The sequence below is a fragment of the Danio rerio genome, chromosome 4, assembly GCF_052040795.2.
Source record: "Danio rerio strain M-AB ecotype USA chromosome 4, GRCz13ab, whole genome shotgun sequence".
Classification (NCBI taxonomy): domain Eukaryota; kingdom Metazoa; phylum Chordata; class Actinopteri; order Cypriniformes; family Danionidae; genus Danio; species Danio rerio.
In genome coordinates this window covers 56,991,658-57,018,224 of record NC_141024.2, presented here as the reverse complement: position 1 = coordinate 57,018,224, position 26,567 = coordinate 56,991,658, and the positions used below count along the sequence as shown (strand labels likewise).

The 26,567-nt window shown below is 35.5% G+C and overlaps 3 protein-coding genes across 3 annotated transcripts in view; 2 read left to right on the top strand and 1 right to left on the bottom strand.

The window, feature by feature from the left end:
• Positions 1-26,567, bottom strand: part of zgc:113135 — a 1,020,739-nt gene that overhangs the window by 553,547 nt on the left and 440,625 nt on the right. The gene's annotated exons all lie outside the window — the stretch shown is intronic.
• The window catches only part of LOC101886882 (gastrula zinc finger protein XlCGF57.1-like), a 513,813-nt gene that overhangs the window by 243,527 nt on the left and 243,719 nt on the right, over positions 1-26,567 (top strand). The gene's annotated exons all lie outside the window — the stretch shown is intronic.
• On the top strand, positions 454-25,379 carry LOC101882171 (uncharacterized). Its single transcript, XM_088650353.1, has 9 exons — positions 454-1,296; positions 5,055-5,645; positions 6,058-7,554; positions 7,793-7,923; positions 8,386-8,516; positions 10,301-10,388; positions 11,753-11,900; positions 13,825-13,975; positions 23,146-25,379. Exons 7-9 carry the CDS (start codon positions 11,826-11,828, stop codon positions 24,390-24,392), a joined length of 1,473 nt encoding a protein of 490 aa, XP_088506479.1. The 5' UTR covers positions 454-1,296; positions 5,055-5,645; positions 6,058-7,554; positions 7,793-7,923; positions 8,386-8,516; positions 10,301-10,388; positions 11,753-11,825; the 3' UTR covers positions 24,393-25,379.

Here is a 26,567-nt window from a genome sequence, read left to right as displayed (position 1 = left end):
CGCGAGCGAGCTGCGGGCCGCACTCGGCCCGGATAACACTCGCCGATGCCGAGTCGGAGCCGGAGGCGCCGAGGGGCAGCCGAGCTCGGGCCGATTACTGCCTGCTATCTGGGAAGTGTGTCAATATTATCAACAACATGCAGCAGCCAAACTAAAAAAATAAGCTTCAATCAATAGTCCTATAAAACAACAGCAACAAATCAAATGAAGATGGCTAAAGTCAACTTATTTTCCCAATACATCATTATTTCTCTGTAAAACTATGGTTTGTAAAGCTTCTGAACTTCCCATCCCCCACTGTAATGTGTCTTGAGTCTTCACTGCTCCCCACTGCTCATTTGCATCTTTATACCAGCATTAATGGGGGCCAATTGAGTCTTATCCAATCACATTCCAGATCCTGTAGCTCAGCAGGGTTGTATCTTTATATTCTGGGTTCCTAACAGAAACGTCATTGGCTTATTTTGCTAAGTAAAGAGATCAACTTTGTATGACAAACTACGATTGTTGATTCCTACATTGGGATTATTACCAACAACAACCTACAAAGAAAAACCCACTGAGGCCATTTCTCATCCCACATATTCATTGAAGACTGGAAAGGTGAGTTGCACATTCTGAATTTACTCTTAAATAATATCTGAATGCTAACATTATAAAATGTAAAATCTAAACATGCGTGGATGCACTGTTCAACGTTGAATTAAAGTTCTTCAGTCATTTTTAAAAGCTTCATTACAACTTTTTATTTACTTTTTTGTTTGTTTGTTTATTTGGTTATGAATATTGTTTTTATCCTGACAAATGGACTGTAGCCCAGTTTCAACCTAAGTTAACCTAGTTAAGTTTCAACCTATTACATATATAGGTTGGAACAGGCAGTTTTGGAGAATTTAATGTTTCCCTATTCAAACATACAAAGAGGTGGCAACATCAGTTGAATGCAAGTGAATGAGTTAAAGCTATGGATAAAGAAATACAACCGTTTAAACAAAACCCAGACAGCACACATACCCTTTAATTCTAACATCGGTATATGGTCGGCCAAACATACGCATGATCGTTCGGTCGTGTGTTCTATTGTTCCAGCTCAACAAACGTCGGCTCTGCGTCGGTTAACGACCAGAGGCCGACGAAGCACTTCATAAGCACTTTATCTCTCATGCCCATGAAAGAATCCGGCAACATATTTGGTTTACAAGTAAGTTTTTGCGTGCATAATAAATTAGACAAACGCGACATGCATCATGTGAACTGCGTCGGTCGGTCCAGCTTTAAATAGCCTACATTAACCCAGCAAACATGCTACTTTGGGGCCCATAAGGGGCCCATGTGGGCAGCACACTGTGGGCCCAGATACCGGCGTGAAATGTGGGGCACGTGTGGGACCCACACTGTGGGGCAGGTATGGGGCCCCTTTGGGACAGCCCAAAAGTGTGGGCCGACTGTGGGCTATCCCACACTAATCAGAGTGGGTTATCCCACAGTCAGCCCACACTTTTGGGCTGTCCCAAAGGGGCCCCACACCTGCCCCACAGTGTGGGTCCCACACGTGCCCCACATTTCACCCCGGTATCTGGGCCCACAGTTGCATGAAGTGTGGGGCATGTGTGGGCCCACTGAGACAGCCCAAAAGTGTGGGCTGACTGTGGGATAACCCGCTCTGATTAGTGTGGGATAGCCCACAGTCGGCCCACACTTTTGGGCTGTCCCAAAGGGGCCCTACAAGTGCCCCACAGTGTGGGTCCCACAGTCAGCCCACACCATTGGGCCCACAGTGGGCGGCTCGCAATGATCCTGTCTGAGCCACTGAGTCTGGTTCTACTTTGTACATACAGAAAACCATTATACAATGCATTTTCAGAACAGTTTTACTTGACAATAAACTGGGTCATGTTAGTAAATATTTATTTACAGAGTTTAATAACAAAAAATGAACAACTGTATGATATTGAAACAGAATTATATTTTATACAAAATCAAACGTGAATAAACACACAAAAGAAAACGCAATTTTTTAACTCCAAAAAATTAATTAAAAGTAAGTCCCTTCTGAGTTTTGGCCCTTCCTTGGCGCCCACCATCTCTGTCTCTTGACTTTCTTAACCATGACTTTATTGTTGCTTCTACTTGGGAAGCTGTTCCTTTGCTGATTTTTGTTACAGCGTCTGGGAAATAAAACAATTGAAATACAAATGTTAAAATCAATGTGTTATTTACGTTCTATGGACCCTTTTCACAATTCTGGGTTGTTTAGTAGCAGAAGTAATCATACTTATGGCAGAATACAACAAAATGTTTGCATTTTATTTTGCTCCAATAACCAAAGGAAAACTCAGTGATGGTGTTATCAATACTTTCAGAAAAAGCAAAAAAAAAATAATAATAATAATTGTGTGAGACTGATAATGGCAACCAGAGGAGAGAACAACATCAAATTTACTGTCCTGCCCATAGGCACTGCATTAGAAACACCTGACATAAGCAATCTTTTTTTTTTTTTTGTATTTTGACGCACAGTTGACATTACAAAGTATAGCTTTAGAAGTGTACAAAGAACTAAAGATTTAAGATGCTGATCACCATTAAACACATCATAACCTTTTTGTGAAAAGGGTCCATGTACTCTTACAAAAAAAAATTTATTCTCAAGTATACTATTAATATATTCATTTTAAACTACAATTAGGAAGGAATAGAGTATATTCAGTATACAGCAGAATAAAACTATAGTGGTTTGGTGAAAGTGTACTCACTTTGTACCTCAAGGAAGTGTGTGTGTGTGTGTGTGTGTGTGTGTGTGTGTGTGTGTGTGTGTGTGTGTGTGTATCTATTACTGTGTGTGCAGTTGTAATGGTTAAGTGCAATAGTCAAGTTCTGAGCAAAGAATAGAGTACATAAACTAAGTATTTACAACAAGTATTATAAAAGTATACTACTCAGGAGTTCACTTGCCGTACAAATGAAAAATGTCATTGTGTAATTTTCAAGTAGTACACTTACAATTATACTAGTAGTTAATACATAACGTATATCACATCTATTGAATCTGAGATTAGATTTTCTTTTAAGGGTTGTTTCTGTTTCTAAATTTTTAATACTCTGTTAAACTGTAAAAACTGTTAAAAACTGTTAAAAAGATGTGCTTGGCAGGCTTTAAAATTAGACAAATTGACCAACATTATAAATAAAGTTAAAAACCTATATTATTATTTGTAGTTGTTACAAAGCCCCTGGGGTTGTAAAAAGATTCCAGGATAATGAAAAGTGTTTCAGTCTTTAAAAATTTGTGGACAAATAAATGTTACTTACTTAACTGTTTCTAAGTTACTGTTCTTACTGTACATGATTAGTAATTTTTTCTTCAGATTTCCTTTTTAACTTACAGAGGGTTATAATATAGAAACATTACATACTCTACCTTTAAATGCTTTGCAGATCAGCATGCCCCTAATGACCTTTTTATCTGGTCAGAGCCCTTCTAGCAGTTGCTAGGCTAGTGGGGTGTCAGCACAGTATCGTACATCTGCTCTGCATCTCTGGGACAGCTCTGTGTAATCCAAACGTAAACAAATCTGTTACAGTCGTTGTAACCCTCGTCTTAAACCAAGTGTATTTATACAATCAAAAGTGATATTATTATCGTTTTTAACAACTTGAATACAAAAACATAACGTTTACAGAGGATTTCAGCGTGGTGGAGCCCTTTAGTTAACTTTGCAGTTATCATATAACACAACCAGCCGCTAACTGCCGTTTTCATACAATGTCAGCAAACAGATACAATCTTCACCACTAATTAACTCTTTAACTGCACGTTACCTCACTAAACTTGTAAACACACTTGAGTAACATGTTATCTTAACATTTCATCGATTTTGTGATAGGATTTACCCACCTAAAAGATGAGACGGCTGCGTTGTTGTTCAAAATCAAGGCGCTCTAGTAATGACACTCTTGCGGTTCACCGTTACCATAGCAACCCTGTAAACAAACCATCCCGGTCCCACCCACTCTCCACTCATGATATTTAAATACAGCTTTAGATGAATCATGAAGAAAATTAACAAAGAGAAGCAGATTTTATTATAAATACTTATAAGAAAAAAACATACATATAAACGTGTGACTAACCATTCAGGGTGTCACACTTTCCCCAAGAAAATAATTGCTCCAGTTATGATTTTTATTTATTTTTTTTCACTTAAGGACACTTTTTTTAAACACTTTTGGTGTCAAAATTGTCTAAAAAAGTGGACAAACATTTTGGGTGGCTCAATTGGCTACCCCACATGGGAGCCACATGTGTTTTTCTGTTGGATTGTCCTGCCCACACTGTCCCACAGTAAACCCACACTTACCCACAAAGGGGTCAACACTGTGATCATATGTGATCAAGATTATATATAAAACTATAATTTCTAGATGATTTTCTCTCAGCAGCAAGGCAGTTTTTGTCCTTCACACTATTTTGACCAAAATGAAAATGATTTATTGTAATTTTTATATACAAGCTAAATATAAAATTTAACTTAAATTTACCCACGAAATACAAGTTGGGGCCACAAAGGGAAAATCCATTGGGCCCCGCTTGGGCTGACCTATATGGGGCCCACATGGGTTTTTCTGTGGGCAAGCCCACTGTGGGATTGCCCACAGAAAACCCACATTGGGCCCCAAAGGGTAAAATCCATAGGGTCCCAAATAGGCTGACCCATATGGGGCCCACATGTGTTTTTCTGTGGGCAAGCCCACTGTGGGATTGCCCACAGAAAACCAACATTGGGGCCCCAAAGGGCAAAATCCATTGGGCCCCACATGGGCTGACCCATTGGGGCCCACATGGGTTTTTCTGTGGGCAAACCCACTGTGGGCTTGCCCACAGAAAAACCCATGTGGGTCCCAAAGGGGAAAATATTTTAAGGGCCTGCATGGGCTACCCCACATGGGGCCCACATGTGTTTTTCTGTGGGATTGTCTTGCCCACACTGTCCCACAGTAAACCCACACTTACCCACAGTGGGCCCACACTGTCATGTTTGCTGGGAATGCAGTAAAACTGACCAAAATGCCTACAACACATGATTTCAATTCATTAAAATATAAAAAGTTTTATTGTTATGCTTTAATAATGAAAACGTTGTTTTTTTCTGGTGTTAACTGCCGTTTGCTTTTTTTTATTGTGGCTTTTTCTAATACATTTTTCCCAGTGTAAAAATCAAGTATGTTCTGCATTTCGGCTGTTTAATTAAAATAAACACCTTTTTACAGAGTGACATCTTTGTTTTATATATACTTGCATTTATATTTATTGGTTATTTATTTTTGACAGTGAATGCACAAATAAAGTGTTTGTTTTGTAACAGTTTAGTAGGCTATAAAGCTCGTCTTAAAGATAATAGCGTATATAAAACTGCTAAATACATTTTAAATTCAAGATTTAAAATACAAGGTTATTATTTAAATTGTCTATGGAGTGATCATGTTTATAAATGTAATACTGCAAGACTTTAATGTGCGCGCGCGCGTCTTGCTTCCAACACTGGAGCGGAGAGGATGTTGCTATGGGAAACGAAGCTACAACACGACACCACCTAAAAGACACAACACGACTTCTCTCGAGCTGCCGTTTTGACTGTTTTCAGGTAAGTTTAGTCCCTAAAACAAAGCAAATACTACATAAAACTGTTCCTCACACATTTATTATTGGCAATTGATGAATATTCAGTTGAATATTATGTTATATAAGAGTGGTAAGTCTTCGTAAAAGTCCGTTAGCATATTAGCACTGGTAACGTTAGCGTCGGGGTAATATTACGTTAACTTACTTAATGTTAGTTCTTGTTAAACTTGTTTGTTAAAGTTTTGGCTTTTATTTATTCTTTATGTGTAGATGAGAGGTTTTGTCAATGTTTTATTGAATGCACTCCATATGTAGTCTAAAATACGCATTGTAACGTTACTGTAAAGGACCGTGAATCAAAAGTTCAATCGTGTTTTGATATTTCATGGTATCTTAAACTAAATGTTAAGTAAAAAAGTGTTCTGTGGTTTCAGGAGTGAGAGAATAACCTCCTGCTACAGAAAATATAACTCAAGATTCCTAAATTTCTGAAGGGAGCTGACCACAGAGATACAGGAAAGACAGATAACTTTAAGCATATGATTAATTCATATGAATTTCCATTGCACATCATTATGCACATGTTACATGTCTATATATTATGCATCTGTTACTTGTCTTTATTGCAGTTGTTTTAAGAAAGTTTTGACATTGAAACATGTGAGTGGTATTAAATTTCACATCACATGATTCTTCAGAACTTAGTAAATATATAGATTTGCTGCTAATGAAGTAATATTTGTGATTTTCATTTTGTTTAATTTTTTATGATTAATTGATTTATTAAATCTTAGAAAAAAGTTTACACTAAATTATTTGTCATCACATCTGTTTTTAGCATTGATAGCAATCCGAAATGTTTCTTGAGCAGCAAATCAGCACCATTTGATAATCACCATTATATTAGTTCAACCTCAAGCACTAAATCAACATCTTAAAAAAAGATTTCTGAAAGATCAAGTGACACTGAAGACTTGAGTAATGATGCTGAAAATTTAGCTTTACATCATAGCTATGAATTACATGTATATTTACACTGTTCACCCATCCCTTACACCTTAACTCATCCTCAAACAAGTCAATTTAAGCCCTAAATGAATAATTTTTGATTTGTACAGGCATGATATGCAACTTGTATTCAGTCGTTTTGTTTTTTCTTTCTTTTGCTTTTGTTTTCCACATCAACTGAAAAGGAGGTCTAAGTTTAACCTAAGTGCCGTGTAGCTGATGAACATCTTTATATGTAAGTATATTTTTGACTGACTGCCAGACACTTGTCAAACAGTGATGAGCAAACGAGGGGCCGTTCTTTTAAAAAGATCAGGGAGATGCAAGTCTGGAGATTAATATACATTTTAATTCAAAATTGATTTATCTGGAAATATTTCATAATGTTTTGTGATATGTGCCCTATATGCATTTAGATGTCCATGCATGTTTAAAATACTTTTAAATTTAACAATGGCTGCAAGTTATAAAAACATAAACAAACACAAAAATGTTAAAGTAAATTGAGAAAACATTTTCATCAGTTTGACAACAGGTAGATCAGCTCCTGACAGACATGTTAACAGATCAGTTTAACTCTTATTAAATTCATTCATTCATTCATTCATTTTCTTTTCTGCTTAGTCCCTTTATTAATCTGGGGTAACCACAGCGGAATGAACTGTCAACTTATCCAGCATATGTTTTGCGCAGTGGATGCCCTTCCAGCTGCAAGCCATCACTGGGAAACAACCATATACGCTTGTTCTCACTTATACACTACAGACAATTTAGCCTACCCAATTCACCTGTACCCCATGTCTTTGGACTTGTAGGCAAAACCGGAGCACCCAGAGAAAACCCATGCAAACGCAGAGAGAATTTGCAAACTACACACAGAAATGCCTGCTGATCCAGCTGCGGCTCGAGTCAGCATCCTTGCTGTAAGGCGACAGCACTACCTATTGTGCCACCACGTCACGCTCTTATTAAATTATATTTATATAATTTTGTGTTTCAGTACATGCTATTTTGGGAAGACAAAATATATTCATAAGCTCTCAGAAAATTCAATAAGAGAATTCATTCATTCATTTTAAGAGAATTAACTGCACAATTACTTGAAATGTGTGGGATTACATTATTTGTTAACCCAAAGTGAGTTTCTCTTTTTTTTTGCAGTATTGGATGCCTGATTGCAGTTCAACTCCAAACTCAGTTGGACCAGCTGATCAGTGTCTTCAGTATTACCTCAAGCTACTGGGCAGATGTGTGGACACCTATGAGCCAAACTTGGGACGTTTGGTTTTTAGGTAATACCAGTGACAAAGTATTCAGTAAATTGCTTATAATAAAAGATGCTCACTGCTTACCCCCTTATAGTTAAGTTGTTTGCAGTTTCATTGTTGTAAAAATACCATACTTTTTCCTTTTTTTATAAGCAGGTGTGACCGTCTGGGCAGCAGAAACAAGACAACGAATCATAGTTGAGTTGAGATTAGTATTATTAACTTGACTAGTTTGGTTGCAGACTTGTTCAATAATTAACAATTTGTATAATGTTTTTGTAACTTAAATTCATTACAGTTTAGATACAATCAAATGTCCAAACCATCTCTGAGTGAATGACATGAAGGAAACAGGATCAAAAAGATCATTCATTATAGACCGTTTCATAGGTAACTGCAAATCCTTTGTGAAAAATAATTTATTTTTGTGCCATCATCACAAGACAAAATACATTTCAACTGATTTCAGTTGGTTATATTTTTCAGGTCCTCCTGATCATTCTGTTCTCCTGGTTGTGAGGATGTGCAGAGGCTGTATTTGTCAGTGTTAAAAGACTTGTGCAGCTGTATCCAGACATACAAGCAGCCGACAAAGAGTTCTGGAGCAGGACAGACAGGTAGTTCACAGTGGCTAGGCTAGAAGTTTATACTTGGGTGGCCAGAAAGTGGCCTCCGCTATTTTGGGGGGTCCATACAAATACACCAGTGTAAGCTATACTATTGCACTGAAAAAATTAAATGAAAGAATAAATTAATCGGTTGAACACAAAATATTTTAAAGAAAGCTTAAGTATCAAGGTGGCAATATACAGTATGTTACATTGTAGTGCATGAGCTGGCTAATACAGACTCGTAAATGTTTAGTTGTTAAAATTAGTTAAATACTAAATCCTATACTTGAGACCGGCTGCATATACAGCTTTAACTGAACTGAATTTAACTAGAACTACACCAGCATTCCAAGTGCTCTAGACTAGCTTTTTGCACTGGTGTGTCTAAAATGTTTGATGGCATTGCATTTAACAGCAATTTTACATGTTAATTTTTTTAAAAATTACAAACCATATAGGCAATATTGACTTGTAAATGATTAACTAAAATCGGGTCAACACACATTATGGGGATTGTGTGTAGAATTTTGAGGAAATTAATGAATTTAATCCATTTTGAAATAAGACTGAAACATTAAAAATGTGGAAAAAGTAAAGCGCTATCAATACTTTCCGGATGCATTGTATATGGTTTATAGCACGTTATCAAAGACTTTAAAAAAAGTCCAACATTATCTACAGCAGCAAAAGACCCTCCACATCAAAAGCTACTGGTCAGCTCACGATTCAGCAAACATCTGAAAAACAAATAGCTTATTATGCCTTCACAAGAAATCTGTTTTTGAGTCAGTGTTTTCAGTGTTTTAATGAAGATAGTACTATTTTATTAAATTATTATTTAGCCTGGCATGTTTACTGATACAAAATATTTTAAATGTTTCTTAAAATAAAACATATTGTGTTCAATGGGGAAAAAGTAGCTGTTTTTTACACAGAGATAAAAAAAAAAACACATTTCAGCGCAGTAATCACAATACTGTGAAACTGTGATATTTTTATATTATCTTATACCTGCCCATTCCTAGCCAGTTACTTAAAGCATTCAGTCAGTTTTTTTTTATTTTTTTTTCAGTTGGCCTATATTCTGTTTTTCTATGTTCTTGGAAATGCTGTTGTGCATGAAAATGTGACGATATATCCAGGTTCTATAGTTATTTCTGAAATAAATCTTAAAATGAAACAATATTTAAAAATGCAATATTTAATGTGTCAGACACTAAATAAACATGTCAATTCATTTATATTAATCTGATTCCTTAACAGGGCAGCACGGTGGCGCAGAGGGTAGCACGTTTGCCTCACAGCAAGAAGGTCGCTGCTTCGAGCTTCGGCTGGGTCCGTGTTGGCGTGGGTTTCCTCCGGGTGCTTCGGTTTTCCAAAGTCCAAAGACATAAGTGAATTGGGTATGCTAAAATTGACCATAGTGTATAAGTGTGTGTGAATGAGTGTGGATTGGTTGCAGCTGGAAGGGCATCCACTGCGTAAAACATATGCTGGATAAGTTGGCCTTTCATTCCGCTGTGGCGACCTCAGATTAATAAAGGGACTAAGCCCAAAAGAAAATGAATGAATGAATCTTCAACAGTTAATATTGGTATAATGAGCAGCAGTTGTCATTTATGTAAATTAACCATTTGAGCGTGCTTAGTGTGGGGTATGTTGTGCCATTAAATTGTCAATTGTCAATTTCTACATTTTAAATCTGCTTTAGCTTTCTTCTTTCCTATAAACCTGGAAATATAAAATATATATATTTTTGGTTTTTAACAAATTGCTTATTTTATTCTTAGATTGGTGTACGCTGATGGTCTGCTGAGAATTCTGCTGAGTTGAAGGGATCCTCCTGTCAGAAAACCTCTCCAAAGTACAATAGGACTAGTAAGTAACATTTTAAACATACACTACTGTTTCATAGCTTTTAGGTTGGTATGGTAAATTCTCTTCTGATAGTGTCAGCTTTATTTAGTTAATACAGTTAAGCAGTAATACTGTGAATTTAATACAATGTATATAATTAATAGTGTCACATGATCCTTCTGAAAAAAATAGTATTCCAATGTACTGATTCTCTCCTCAAGCTGTTTTTTTAAATATAAAACAATTTAAATAAACATATTTTTAGTATTCTTGATGTATGACAAGTTTATTTTTAAGAGCATAGTATTTATTTGAAAAAAAAGTTTGCTCTTTGATGATTGCTAACAATCAGACATGTTTCTTTAGAACAAAAAGAATTTGTGCAAAAAAGTATTCTCACTGAGCGTTGTCCAACTGTGGTCCAACACGTCATTTAAGTTTTCAAATAAGCCTAAAAGACTTGATTAGCTGCATCAGGTGCATTTAATTAGAGAGTTGAATATATAATTTTTTTATATATCCTCCTCTATAGCCTGCATATAATAGAAGTTGTTTGCTGAAAAACCTTTTTGTAGCAGAAATAAAGCTATGATTAGGCTCACCCGGATTTTTCGCAGAACTCCGCAGATGTTTAGCCTATCATTAATTCTGTTTATTTACTTGAGTAAATGTGTGTAAATCTATATTAATTCAGTTTTTTAATTAATTTCAGTAATATTATTGACTAATGTGAAAATGTTCATCTGATTTATGTACAATGCAGTTTGTACAGTAATATTTTCTGTCTTACTAGATATGTTATATGGAAAACTTGCTTTATTTACCAAATAAAGTGAATCTAATTGGATTTGCATTTTAAACATTAAATAAAACTTAAAAATATATTATATATTTTTTATTTCATATATTAAGGTTTTAGTTATGATACTCCCAAAATAATTCCGCAGAAATCCGCAGACTTCCACCATAATTTTCAGCAGAAATAGCAAAAAACATCTGCAGATTCCTCCTGGCCCTAGCTATGATATATTAAATGTGGTGTACAGTGTGACATTTTAGTTGACGAAACTTAGTTTAATTTGCATGTAATGTGGTATCTGAAGATTAGACATATATTTAGATACACATTTATACTAACACAATGATACTAAAAACCAAAAAAAACATTCATTATGATTTCACAAGGAATTTAACTTTCAAATGGCTTTTCTGAAAATTAGTGCTCAGACACACTCTTTAAGTTTAAATTAAATTACACATTTTAGCTAGGCACTTGCATAACACATACTCCAGTTATATGTCATGAAACAAATAATATATATTTGTGGTAATATGAACTGCTGCAATGCTAATGTTTCTTCTTTTGGTTTCTTGCTTTATTTAAGGGTTCCCACTACAAGGATTAGATTTGGCTACTGCAGTCCCGGTTTGGGCCAGCCTCACTTGTGAAGACTAAAGATGAAGACAACATACAAGAACAATTTAGAGGATGGCGACACACTTTTTATTCCACCTATATATCCCCTTTTATGTGTAAGCAACATTCCACAAGAATAAAACAAAACTAAATGACAGGTTATTTCTTTTAATTTTGTCTGATTTCTTGGAATATTGTACACAATTTACAACCAGTTTTATATATATATATATATATATATATATATATATATATATATATATATATATATATATATATATATATATATATAGGTCAGAGCAAGAAAATGTTACGTTTTCTTCTGGAGAAAGTCTTATTTCTTTTATTTCGGCTAGAATAAAAACAGTTTTGAATTTTTAAAAAACATTTTAAGGTCAATATTATTTGCCCCTTCAAGCAATTTTTTTTGACTGTCTACAGAACAAACCATCGATATACAATAACTTGGCTAATTACCCAAACCTGCCTAGTTAAGCTAATTAACCTAGTTAAGCCTTTAAATGTCACTTTAAGCTGTATAGAAGTGTCTTGAAGAATATCTAGTCAAATATTATTTACTCAGTTATTAGAAATGAGTTATTAAAACTATTGTGATTAGAAATGTGTTAAAAAATATTTCCGTTAAACAGAAATTAAGGGATTTTATATATATATATGACAAAATCTGTTTTGTGTTGTGCATTAGAGTTTGCTAAAAAAAACTGGTTATCTCTGAGAAAGTATTGTTATTTTATATTATTGATGTGTTATTAGTTCAGAGGAGATTGCAAATTGTTGAATGCCATTTATAAAAAAATTGTAAAAAAAAAATTGACTACAGACTTTAATAAGATTTTATCAAATTATTTTAATTTGTATGATTTTTTTTACTACTGTAAATATTGTTTGCTTGGTATTTATTTTGTGTTTGTGTCCTCTTTTATTATTGTAACTCCCTGAAGAAAGTCTTTTGGATACTGAACACATGACTGGTATTATCTTGTATTTTAAAATTATAGTCTTGGAAACATGCATTTTCTTTAACACTATTTAAGAAATTATAAGCATTATAACATGTGCTTACACAAGTTATTTGTGGTTTTACTATAGTAAACTATAGTCACTCTTAGTGTACATGTTTTGAAGTACTTGTAAATATTCCTATGGTCTTAATGTAAATGCTGCAATGGACTTTGTATTTTAAATCTTAAATGCACAGTAGTTCAGCCATGGTTATAGTACAACTTGTTGGTTTTGTTTTAAACGTGGTAAAACATGGTTATGTGTGATAAAAGTATGTTAATCTATTTGTATGTTTGTGAAAATATTAATAAATCTTCAACTGTTATTGAGAGTGGTGTGTCGTGTTTATTATAAATAAACAGCTGCTGCAGCTAGTGGTCCATAAGTATAAGCAAAACGCCTGAAAACAGCGCCTCCGCGGAGCGGCCGGTATTTCCGGTTGCGTCGTCCTAACATCGGCCGGACAGCGTTTCCGATCCTTTGCCGACGTCGCGGCGACATTTTGCCAATTAGCAAACGCTCCCTGAGCGACATCGCGCCGATGGAATTTTGAAAATCGGCACGACGTCGGCCCAACGAATGTGTGCTGTCTGGGTATTGTTTGAATAAAGATATGATAACCTTTTTGTCCCTGAGAGGAAATTTGTCTAGTGCAAAAAAGTGCTACACATTGCTTTAAGCATACAATAAGCTAAATAAAACAAACAAAACGATTAAGAACATACATAAAGAATAAAGTTTAAAAAAAGTTACAGAGATGTGTGTAATAAGTTTCCTTATTGAAGGTTTAATTTATTAAACAGTATAATGTCATTCCATTCTAAGTATACATCACTATATATACGAAATGAAGTAATGTTACTAGTTTTAATCAGGTCATTTGTGGCTATTGTTTCTTGCTCAGACTTTCCTGATTTATTTTTTGTTAATTACTCTTATATAAAGAAACTGTTGAAGTAAGTGTTAAGGAGAAGTTATTTCATTTCTGTTAATTTTTTTTTTGTTTATTTTAAACAGGATAAACTGTCCAAACGCAGAGGAAAAACTCCTGCTGAAGCGACTGATCTCCACACTGTTATAAAGATGGCGTTTATTAAAGTGGAGAGTGAAGATGTGAAGATTGAAGAAACATTCACAGTCAAACAGGAAGATCTGCAGGAACAAACAGGTTGGTTTTCATTCTCAAAGACCAACTCGGTCATTTAATCCTCATTCAGATATATTTTAATAGTAAGAATATTCAATTAAATCCATCTTGCAGCCCTGAGTGTGCTGCCTACACAGCAAATTCATTGGTGTTAAATTTCAAGTGTTGAGGTAATTCAGAGTAAAGTGTTAAAATTCTAGAGTTAGATTGGCATTAGAAGCTGATTTGCCTCCTTGTCACACAGAGTAACATGTATCTACCTTTGTAGAAAACCCTTGTATTTGAGAAACTAATCAGAGTGTCTGAAATCTCAACATACACCCTCATTCACCTGGCCCTTAAATTGGTCAATTAGTTTAGTCCACTAGACAGAAGGGATGACCACAAATAAGTGAATTCAGACACCTGCTGTTGAACACCTGCTGTTAACAAGCACAATCACTGAAGGAATAAGAAATTGAAGGAAGAAATAAAACTACAGACACAGCCTCACACCAAACCAACTGAATTAAAACAGAGGATTAAACAACTCCATTAAATAATAGCATAAGCAGCTTCACTGATTACAGTTTGACTTCATTTCTGTAAGAATATTTGACAATGAACAGAGGTTTATATTTTTTTATTAAAATATTTCATTTGACCTCACCATCATAGAGATCAGAGGCTGCTTATTTGAGCTCTTGAAGCTTCATGCTTATATCCTAATGTTTCTATGACTGCTATAACTGTGTTTCTAAAACTCATTAGCTATAGCAAGAAAGGTCAAGAGAAACTATACTGTTTATGCTTAATTGTTATAGATTTAATTTCTGGTTTTTATTAAGTTGATTCATAAAGATATGCAAATATAGTTGTATTAAAACTGCATGGGACAATACTTCTGGCAGTCTGCTGCTCTTCATAGAAAATTCAACAAACAATTAGGATGCAATTAATAATTAACCTGTCATGCACTAAACATTCAAGCTCCAGCTTGCTCTTTATGACACACAGGCATCAAGAATCAGGATATGAACCTCAACCGTGGTTGCTAAAAAAAAAGCCGCATAGTTCATGCCGCAATGCATGCTGGGTGCCAGCATAGTACAAAGCTCCCAGCATGCATTGCAGCATGAATAAATTATGCAGCTTTTTGTTCTTACAATCTCTTTCTTTTCCTGTATTTTGTGTTGTTTTTGGGGGGTAATGTTTCAGTAGAGTGTTTTTTTTTAACTTGATTTTTATTTTTTTGTTTGTCACCATCATTGAGAATCAAAGACTAATTATTGATGTCTGGGTGTTTTTGAGTTCTGCCATAGATCAAACATTCTCATTGTAAATATTGTTTTTATTTTATTGGAGCTTTAGTGGTTTCATTTATGTATATTATTTATTTCTCACACATAACTAATATGATATTGAATTAGTAAACAAGCAGGAAAGGATGGCTATGTTATCACAAATAATCTCTTCAGACTGACACTCTAATTTTCTTTTGGCTTTCCATGCTATATGTATAAATAGTGTAATTAACACTATCTATAGCAGCCAAAATAAAAGACATTTATAGCAAGAAGTTGAAGACCCCAACTAAAGCAGACTCTGTCCTCCATCATGGTGACTTCAAATGAACAACGGAAATTTTATTAAGAGCTTTTGTTCACATGACAGAAATAAAATCAAAGGTCAGTAATAGGTGAAGTTCCATGATAAGTTGTTTAATTTGATGAGTTTTTTTTAAAGATGTTGAAAAATAACATTTTTTATTGTGTAATTTGTTTTATTTTTATTGATTATTATTTTATTTAGAGTTTTTTTTCTCAGTTGATTTCATCTTTGGTTTTGGCTTGTGTTTTTCTGTCCTTCAGTGATTCTGCTTGTTAACAGTTGTTCATCAACAATTTTCAATCCTCCTTTAATTAGACACATAATTGTCTCATTAACTTCATCACTGTCTGTGTGTCCAGCCCTCTGTAGTGAGGACACTAGTTAGGATTTTGCTGTGGAATTTAAGGCTTACGTGTGTTAGAATGAAAAATACAGACTATGGGATGTATTTTTAACAGAAATATTCTGGAAACTGAATTTACGAATGTAAAATGTTGAAAACAGCAGATTACTGGCAACCACTGCTGCCAGTATTTTGACATACATTTAACAGATATTTTACACAATAAGAGTTTGCTAATTAACACTCTGGGTGTTAAAAATTTTAACACTTTCAAAAATGTTATTTTAACACTTATAGTGGTTCCCATATAAACACTGAGGGAGTGTTAATTTTAACTCTAAGGTAGTTAAATCTACCAAATCTAAAATTTGCAATGTGAGATCAATAAAAAATACTGTTGAATGTGCTTTTAACAGAAATATTCTGTAAACTGAATTTATGACTGTTAAAAACAGCAGATTACTGGCAACCACAGCTGCTGGTATTTTTACGTAAAATCTAAAAATGAAATAAAAAGAAAGAAAAACAGCAAAACGGTTTTTGTGTCACCATTGTGGAGGATAATAGCGTCTCTGTTCAAGTCCAAGATGAACTGAGAGTATTTGATGTTATGCTGCATCTTCTTTTGTTTAAAGGTAACTCTGTAGTTACTAATGCAGTCAAAATCTGTTTGCTAATTGCAATCACACATGAAAACATTATTGCATCTATAGACTTTACATTTTTGTGCACTAAGCTATAATTTTGTAAAATAAATAATTTGTTAGTTCATGAAATATGGTTAATTTTTGTAAATTTATACAGTTATAAAGAACTTCCATGTTTTTCACAGAAAGATTCTGGCAACTACAGCTGCTGGTATTTTTTCGGAAATTTAACAGATATTTTACACAATAAGAGTTTGTTAATTAACACTCTCTTGGTGTAGACAATGTTAACACTTTCAAAAGTGTTATTTTTAACACTTATAGTGGTTCCCATATAAACTCTGAGGGAGTGTTAATTTTAACTCCAAGGTAGTTAAATCTACTATCTAAAATTTGCAGTGTAGTTCTCCTAAATGCACATAAGCACTCATGAGCTATGTTTCCATCCAAAAATGCAAATTAACTTTATGCTCAAAACTGGATTTTTCCATTCAAATGAAATCAAATCACTTTTATTGTCACATCATCAGCAGCACGTGTGCTATGATGAGTGAAAAGCTTAGGTGCTGGCCCCAGACAGTACAAAATACAGACAGTTTAAATACAACAACAGTGCAAAATACAGACAGTGCAAATACAACGACAAAGAGTCAAAGCGAACAAAATCATCACTTCCTGATTAACTGGCGCCAAATATCAACAATGAAAATGGAATTTGCTGCGAAAAGAGAAGCTGCATCAATAGCTGCGTTTCCACTATCATGCCTAAAGTGAGCAAGCCAAGGCCAGTCACGTTTCCACTATCACTTCCGGGGCCAAAGCGGGGCTTTCTCGGGGCCAGCGGCCGGCCAATTTCAGCCCGCCGAATACCTTGGGCCAAAGAGGGCTAGCTGGGGCGGAGTGAAAGGAAAGGCAGACACTAGTTTTCCGATCGCACACGAGTACATGCACCAAACAAATAACCAAATAAAAAAATAAGGGAAAGAAAGCAACTAGCCTTTTAGTCTGGGGTCTTTTTGCGTATGATCGCCCTTATGTTTCCCTTTTAAATGTAAGGCTGTTGCATAAAATATAAAGTTTTCATTTATAAGTGACTTTGCTGCATCCTCCTTGATGTTTCAATAACGCATAATAATCTTTACACCTTATTAAAGACACAACAGACAGTAAAGGTTTTTGAGAGTTTTTGTCAAGTTTAAAAGGTGTTTGTGCATGTTTAGATGCCTGGATGTGAATGTGAGACCGAGAAAAAGAGCGCTTTCTTCACAGCTCTGTTGATGCTGCGAGCGGCTTCTGTTTTTATTTATTTTAAAGATAATACACAACATAAATACAACAGAAAGACATTAAACTTTACAAATTTCGTGTCCATTTTTGTAGACTCAAAAACAATAGTCATATCCTAATAAAATAGCCTAAGATATATTGAAATAATTTAAATAATTACAAATGTCGCATATAATAAAATCACATAAAATGAATAAACCAATATAAAACAAATAAAATCTAGCTATAATAACAGAACAGTACATAAATCAAACCATTTAAACCCATATTAAACTTTCATTTTACAAAGGCCTGTCTGAAAAAAAGATTTTAGATATTTTCTAAAACAATAAACACCGGAGGAGGTTTGAAATATTATTTATAAAGTATATGGATACGATAATATTAATCAAATCATGTAAACAGAGCATGTTATGGGTGAGTGAAAGCAGAAACTAGGCTACCTTTTTATCTGTCATGCATGCATTATCTGCCTGATTCCCGCTGAAGTGGGCGGGTTGTGTGACGTTTGATTCGGGGGAAGTTCTGGGGGCGGGGTTTGCATGACACGCTGCGAGGTACTAGCCCGACAGTGGAAACGCGACATGATTTCTGCCTCACTGCTCAACCCTCCCTTGCGATTGGCCCGGCCCTGCCCTGCCCGATAAAAGCCCTGGCTTGCACATGCCCAACAGTGGAAATGCGGCTAATCTTTTCTTCATCTAATAAATGACTTGCGCCTCAGAGGGTGATCCTGAAACGCAGTGAACGCGCGGTGGCGTTTAAAGGTGTCAGACGCGAAGATGCTCTTAATTCTGGAGGTCATGAATAATATAATAACACTAATACTTAAACTGTAAGGTGTTTAAGAATGACCAAAACAAGAGTTCAGATGTTTTATAATGTACTGAGCCGGCTGGTTTGTCCATTAATACACATTTTTATCATCACATGATCTCTTATAACAAAATCACATGACCTTTTTAATGCACATACTGGAGTTTGTATCGTGTTTTCCATCGTGATTTTTGATCTTTTCTTATTGAATAAAACGTTTATCCAACTCAGTTATGTGCATACGTTTTTTTTTTGTTTTGTTTTTTTTTTTGCATCATGGTGTTTTCATAAACCGTTTTTTTTATGTGCATAAAAATAGGTGGATGGAAACATAACTATTGAAAGACAGGAATGAGTTTCTCTCTTGTTACTTGTTCTCGTGTCTTTTGTCATTATTTTATTTATTATTAGTCTCCCATTTTCTCTACCTTCTTAAGGTTCTTGCTTTTCTTGTTCTCCTACTGTTTGTAAAGTGTCCTTGAGCATCAGCGCTATATAAAATAAATAAAAACAACTAATAATAAAAAAAAAAACTTAAACTGAGCTGAAGATATTTGACCTACAGTATTCTCATAGAAGATATCTGCTTTAACGGTAATGGTGTTGGCTTAGTGCTCTCCATTTGCATATGTCACATTGATCCAAATTAACTTTTTTCATCAGTATATATTTTTAATTAATTTATCATTGTATTATTAAATGTATTAAATTATCATATTTTTTAAATGGGGCAAATTAAAATCTTTTCCATCTGGGCTATTTGAAAAATCCCTTAGCCTTTAGCCCTTTATGAGTCTAAAATTGTCATAATGGTCTTAAAAATGTCTTTAAAAGTCTTACATTTAACTTGGTGAAACCTGCAGAAACTCTGGTTTAAAGTATAAAAAAAAAAAAAAAAAATGGATGCCCCTGATATTAAATATGCTGAATGAAGTGGACAATAAAATAAATAATTATTATAAAACATTGTACAGTAATCTAAACTATATGATGTTGCTGCAGGGCGACGTGAGACTAAATGAACAAACTATTGTGGAACAATAACGTTAAACATTGCGCTGACTACAACTGGCCAACAAACTAGTCTAAAAATGACTTTTGCTGCTTAAGAAATGGATTACAGCATGCTGATAATATGCAGAGATTTGAGTGTAAAGTTCGTCAGTATTGACCATATTCTTCATTTACCAGCAGGTGCCGCCATTTGAATCTTTTTGCTCTTGACTTTTATTAAAGAATTAATTTTAGATCCTAAAAACAGTGTTGTGCTGCTGAGGCATGGGACGATAAACGTTTTCAAGGTATAACGCAGTTTGAAAAAAGCCGAGGTTTAAAACCACCAATATTTTCTTCTGTACCGTTCATCGCTACATGTAAGGTTTTTTTTTTACATTTTGTTTTAAGATTTTCAGGACAACAGTATCTCCAAAGATGCCATTTTAAATTGTAAAGAAATCTCTGTTTATGAAACAAATGAAGACAGCAGAAGTCAATGATTCAATTGAGTGATTCAGCCTGACATGTTTACTGCTCCAAAATACTTTAAAAGTTTCTCAAAAGAAAATGTTTTTTGTGTTCAAAGAGGAAAAAGTTTTTTTTTTTGTTTTTTTTTTTTACAGAGACATTTAAAAGAATATATTTTAGAGGAGTAATCACAGTACCATAAAACTGTGATATTTTTTATTCAAGGTTATCATACTGTCAGAATCTTATACTGACCCATGCCTAATGCTGCTTGATGTAGCAAAGTCATATTTTCTAATTTTATTGTTTTTCTTTGTATGTATAGTCATGAACACACTTGTTTGCAGAGCAAGAGAGCCTCTGAAAGAGATAAAAGATAAAGTGGTATTTCTCAATTAGCCTTACATATTCAGCCACCTAATTTTATGTGCATTTTGGGTAGGCTATAAGCATAAAAAATTGGTTGATGGAAACGTCATGATGCACATAACTTTTGAAATATAAGCATAAAGAAACATGCGCATAACTGAGTAGGACAAACTTTTTATTCGATAAGAGAAGATAAACTCTCGTAAACCTTGCAAGCACTTTTACTGAACAAATTCCAGTATGTGTGTTTAAAAAGGTTTGGTATAAGAGATCATATGATGATGAAAATGTGTGTGAATGCACAAACCAGCAGGCTGAGAACATTATAAACATCTGAAATGTTGTTTTGGTCATTCTAAAACACCTGAACCGTTTCAGTATTCATGTTATTATATTATTAATGACCTCCAGAGCGTCTAGAGCATGTCGAGAGTGTCTGTTCTCTGCGTCTCATTGCTTCAAACGCCAACACGTGTTCATTGTGTGCCAGCATTGACCTCTGAGCTGTCATTTAAAGAAAAGATTCATGTAGCTTCTTCTACTGCAGGAAATTCTGTTTTTACTGTTCATATTTGGGGCCTGTTAATCAGGAAGTGATGATTTTGTTCTCTTTGATTCATTGGATGGAAACGCAGCTTTATTCGCACATTTTTTATGTGACATCCCAGTTTTGCGCATAAATTCAATTCACATTTTTAGATGAAATCATAGCTATTGCCTACATTTCAGTAACACAAAGAACAAAGTCACATAGCAGAATGGCTTGTCCTTTCTTAATGAATAATTTGCTTAAATTCACTAACCTTCGACGGACATGTACTGTAACTAGATTAATGGGATTATTACTAGTTCTAAAAAGATTTTTTAGTCCTGCTTACATTCTAAATGTCATATCAACCTCTACCACTTGATAGGGCTGTGCAATTAATCGAAAATCTGGTTTCAATTTCGATTTTGGCTTCTAATGATTATGAAAATCCATTAATCGAGATAAACGATTATTCCATCATATACCGCTCCCTTTCCAGTTGTACACACTTGTTGCTCTGCAAAGCTCAGTTCCACATGAAAATGACTAAAAGCATGTGCTGTAATGTAACTTTTGCAGCACGGGACGCGCATCATTCCTATTTTTAAAAGTGCGTAAGTGCACATGCTCTGTGTGTGCGCCGCGCTTAGCCTTGGACAGGCTCGGAGACAAGCAGAAAACATACATCTAATGCCATCTTAATGTGAGCGCTTTAATGATCAAGTACATGCAAATTTGTGTAGTGTTTAGTGATTAGTCATATTAACCCTTGTTAGTATAATATACAAACAAGTTGAGAATCAAAAGACACTTGAAAGAGAAACCATATCAGAGCCGCACTATTCTTAAAGTGACAGCGCACAATATTCCTGCTGCCGACTGTTTTTAGCATTAATCAAACAACAAAAGAAGAGAAAACCCCTTACTGCTCTTGACTGAAAGACTTTTGTAGCTCAAATGTTTTTCTCAAACCGAAAACTCTGAGTATTTAATCTCTCGGTAAATCAACTCAGAGTTCAAGTTTAAACTCATAGTTGGTTGAACCTCCTTACTGAAACAGGCCCCAGGTCATCATGACGTGATTGACAATTGTCACTGTTTGTCATTGTACTCTGTTTATCCTGAGAGCTGATGCGGAGTATTCTTAGGGCTTTTCACACTTCAATTAACCCTGGGTCATTCTATACCTGGATAAATTCTGGGTTATCTGTAGTCACCTTCCACACTGCTCATGCTATACCTGGGGTTAAAAAATAATCCTGGGTGTTCATTAACAGACAGTTCACATTTGTAAACCCTGGGTTATCATTATTATTTGTATAATTACGTTGTCACTGTCCCTGATTGGACAAACCACAAGTAACCTTTTTAGATGGCATTTCTGCATCTTGTCAGGTATATACAATGTCAACAAGTAGGTCTTCAGCCAAGCCTCAGGGCATACACAAAGACAAGAAAACAAAGACAAAAGTGCAAATAAATGAAAACAAGTAACAAAGCATGTCATCTTGCCGTATCCTCATCACTCCTGTTTAAAGCAAATGTGGCATTAAGAATTTGCATAAGTTTTATACAATAATGCAAACTTGCAAATATAAGCGTGAATTATGCATACTTGCTATGGACATGCAGGATTTGTCTCAATTGAGGAAAAAACATGAGTAATCTAGAGCGAGTGCATTTGGTTATGTGCATTTAAAGCCACAGGCACAAAAAGAGCTTGGTTTTCCTCTGACCCCCAAAATTAAATATTCTACAAGGTATACGATCTGATTTTGAGCTGAAACCTCAGACACTTTCAGGGAACACCAAAGACTTATTTTACATCTTGTAAAAAATGGGTAATTGTAGGAACCTTTTAAAGGGATAGTTGATGCAGAAATGAAAATAGCCTCACCATTTATTCTTCCTCGTGTGGTTTTAAACCTTTTTGAGTTTCTTGATCATGTTAAACACAAAAGAAAATATATATATAAAAAAAAAACGCTACTGGCTTACTGTGTTCCACAATAAAGGAAAGTTTAAAACAACATTATGGAGAGTAAATGGTAAGGTCATTTTAATATTTGGGTGAAAACATCCATTTCTTGCTTGTCGCTTTGAGCCTTTATACTAAAGCAAATTTTTATTTTATTTTTTTTTTTAGATCTGATGGTGCTGAAAGAAGAGACTCATGGACAGAATGAAATGGATGAGAAACAGCAGTTTGAGAAACCCCAAGAAATAATGATTGATGAAAAACCCACACTGACTAAAAAGACTTCATCACACAGAAGACTTCGGAAATCCAAATTTGGGTGTAATTTCAGCTGCAAACAGTGTAGAAAGAGTTTCAGTCAAAAGTCAAACCTTGATGTTCACATGAGAGTTCACACTAGGGAGCAACCTTTCACCTGCGAACAGTGTGGAAAGAGTTTTGGTCAAATACAAGGCTTTAAAGCCCACATGAGAACTCACACTGGAGAGAGGAAGTTCACATGCCAAAAGTGTGGAAAAAGCTTTTATCATGCTGGAAACTTTGCAGCACACATGAGAATTCACACTGGGGAGAAGCCTTTCAGCTGTAAACAGTGTGGAAAGAGTTTCTGTCAAAAGCCAAACCTTGATGTTCACATGAGGGTTCACACAGGGGAGAAACCTTACACCTGCAAACAGTGTGGAAAGAGTTTTAGTCAAATACAAAACTTTAAAATCCACATGAGAATTCACACTGGAGAGAGGCCGTACACATGCCAAAAGTGTGGGAAAAGCTTTTATCATGCTGGACACTTTGCAGAACACATGAGAACTCATACTGGAGAGAAGTCTTTCAGCTGTAAACAGTGTGGAAAGAGTTTCAGTAAAAAGCTGACCCTGATTGCTCACATGAGAGCTCACACTAGGGAGAAACCTTACACCTGCGAACAGTGTGGAAAGAGTTTAGGTAAAAAACAAGACCTTTACATCCACATGAGGATTCACACTGGAGAGAAACCTTACACATGCACAGAGTGTGGTAGAAGTTTTCCACATAAAAGCACACTCAAACACCACATGAGGATTCACACTGGAGAGAAACCTTACACATGCACAGAGTGTGGTAAAAGTTTTGCACTTAAAAGCACACTCAAACACCACATGAGAACTCACACTGGAGAGAAGCCGTTTACATGTGCTCAGTGTGGAAAGAGTTTCACAACCAAAACTAGCCTCAAGAACCACATGAATGGTCACACTGGAACCATATTGTTTACATGTGATCAATGTGGAAAGAGTCTCACACGCAAAGACTCCATTAAGCAACACATGGAGACTCACTCAGAAAAGGATCGTTTTAAATGCAGTGAGTGTGGAAAGGGCTTTAAGTGTAAAAGAAGCCTCAGCGCTCACCTAAAGCTTCACAATGGGGAGTAGAGTCCTCAACATTGAGGCCTTGTCCACACAAACACAGGTATATTCAAAACGGCAGCTTTTCACGTAGTTTGGCTGTTCATTCAAGTGAAGTTTATTTATAAACTACTTGCAAGAGGATCACATGCTTATGATTGTCCTCTTAACTCAGTTATCTTCGTCTTGAAGAATCCCCCTCCCACCCTTACTCCCCCTCCTTTCTAGATTGAGCAACACGGCAGCCAATGATTAGCCAGTGGTTAGCACTGTTGCCTCACAGTAAGAATGTTAGAGTTTGCTCATTCTCCCTGTGCTCGCGTGGGTTTCCCCTGGGTTCCCTGGTTTTCTCCCACAGTCCAAAAATACACAACCTAAGTAAACTGGACATTAAATTGGCACCATAGTCGAGCTCTTAGTAAGCCTTATATCTCCCTTTAGCCGACCCTATATCTGTCATTAGAATAGAAAGAAGTCTGAGGAGTTCATCAAGATCTACCTGAGCTCACACTCCACTCTCGTCCTGCTAACGGGAGGGAGCTTAGGGCTCGAGGATCTTTTGAGCTTAGGTCTCTTCCGGGATAGCATGCCAAACAAGTGTGAACTCTTGAATACATATTAAGTTACTGATAATGAAACCCTTTGAACACCTGAAAATTTAACCTCAACTGAAGAGGGCTGAAGATTTTGCCAGCTGTTTTGTAGTGTAGATCAGGGGTCACAGCCCAGTACCAGGTTGTGAGAGTTGCTATCGGGCTGCAAGAAGGCACAATAATTCTGTATGTTGATCGATTGTATTGGCTTGTTTCATATGCAACCAAATGACCTACAGGAACTCAAGAGATGTGACCCAACCAAAGCAGTTGGGTAATCTCCAGGGGGGTTTCATGCTTTGTTATAAATTAGTGTCTCACAGACTGTACTTTGGTTTAAGTTACTTGAAGATAGACAAGTTAACATCACTGCTGATGAACTGTCCAATTAATTGTCTTTAATAAAGTCTTCTCCTCATAAGAACTTTGGTCAGCTTACTTATTTTATGTATTAGAGTTATCTATACATTGGTGAGCCACCCAAGAAGGGTTAAGCCAAATACAGCAAAATCTGACAATGTGCTTCAACTTATTATGAACTGATCACCATATTTGAGCAGGGTTCCACACAATACTTTCATGTTGTCACAACACAAATTAAGTTAACTTAACACTTTTAACAAATTTATGTGGATTAAATATTAAGGCCCAATCCCAATTCTATTTTTGTACCCCTACCCCTTCCCCTTGGCCCTTACAACTGAGGGTTAAGTTGAAGGGCTTCAAATTTTACCCCTAAGAATTGGGACAGCACTACAGTACCTGCACACGTCATCATATGTCCTCGCTATTTTTTGCTTCATATGAGATCAGACGATCGCGACTGCTGTACTTATTTCAGTTGTTATTTTTGGGTATTTATCTTCAGGAAATCACTAAAGGTTTATGTTATCATAATGATCTAATGTGGCAATAAGATCGTAACAGTACTGTGCATTTAACACAGTGGCCATACTCATCAATGTAAACACACAACAACAGCATTAACATTATAGCAGACACTGTAAAAAGCTCATTGACAGCCAGTAGACTTTTCTGACAGGGTATTCCAGTGTCACCGAGTGTCAGAAATTTGTGGGACTGCTGTACAGGAGTTATGATTAGGGATTAGAGCCGCACAATTAATGGTAAAAAGATTGCGATCTCGATTCGACCACCTTGACTATCTTCCAGCATTTCAACGATTCTGTCAATCATATTTTCAAGTTAAGGAGAGAAGAAAAGGCGGCTGCACGAGTCTTTTCATTGTTTCACATAATGTTGCTCAGTGACATGGACACCTCCAAATGATGTTAAAAGTGTCACATACTGTATTTATAAGTTATAATTCACCTGCAAATGTCATTTTTGTTTTCATATAATGATGTTTTCGCAGCTGGGAAACTAACGTGATGTGAGCTGCTGACCGTGAGAGCACGCTCAACTTAATAATTGACACGCACGCGCCTACTTTAGTGAACAGAACTTGCAGATGTCGTAAGTAACAGGTATTACAGTTTTAAATAATATTCAGTTTGTGGCACAGAGTGATCGTTTGGGAGCTGCGCGCGAAGTATGAAGCACTTAGCACTTAAAACCGCAAGTGTGCACTTCATTTAAATGATCATAT

Bases quoted from the DNA above. Each gene is read 5' to 3' on its own strand.
- LOC101882171 (XM_088650353.1), top strand. From the start codon at position 11,826: ATGAAGACAACATACAAGAACAATTTAGAGGATGGCGACACACTTTTT. The intron at 11,901-13,824 runs GTAAGCAACATT...TATTTTAAACAG, and splicing joins CTATATATCCCCTTTTATGT to GATAAACTGTCCAAACGCAG. The intron at 13,976-23,145 runs GTTGGTTTTCAT...TTTTTTTTTTAG, and splicing joins AGATCTGCAGGAACAAACAG to ATCTGATGGTGCTGAAAGAA.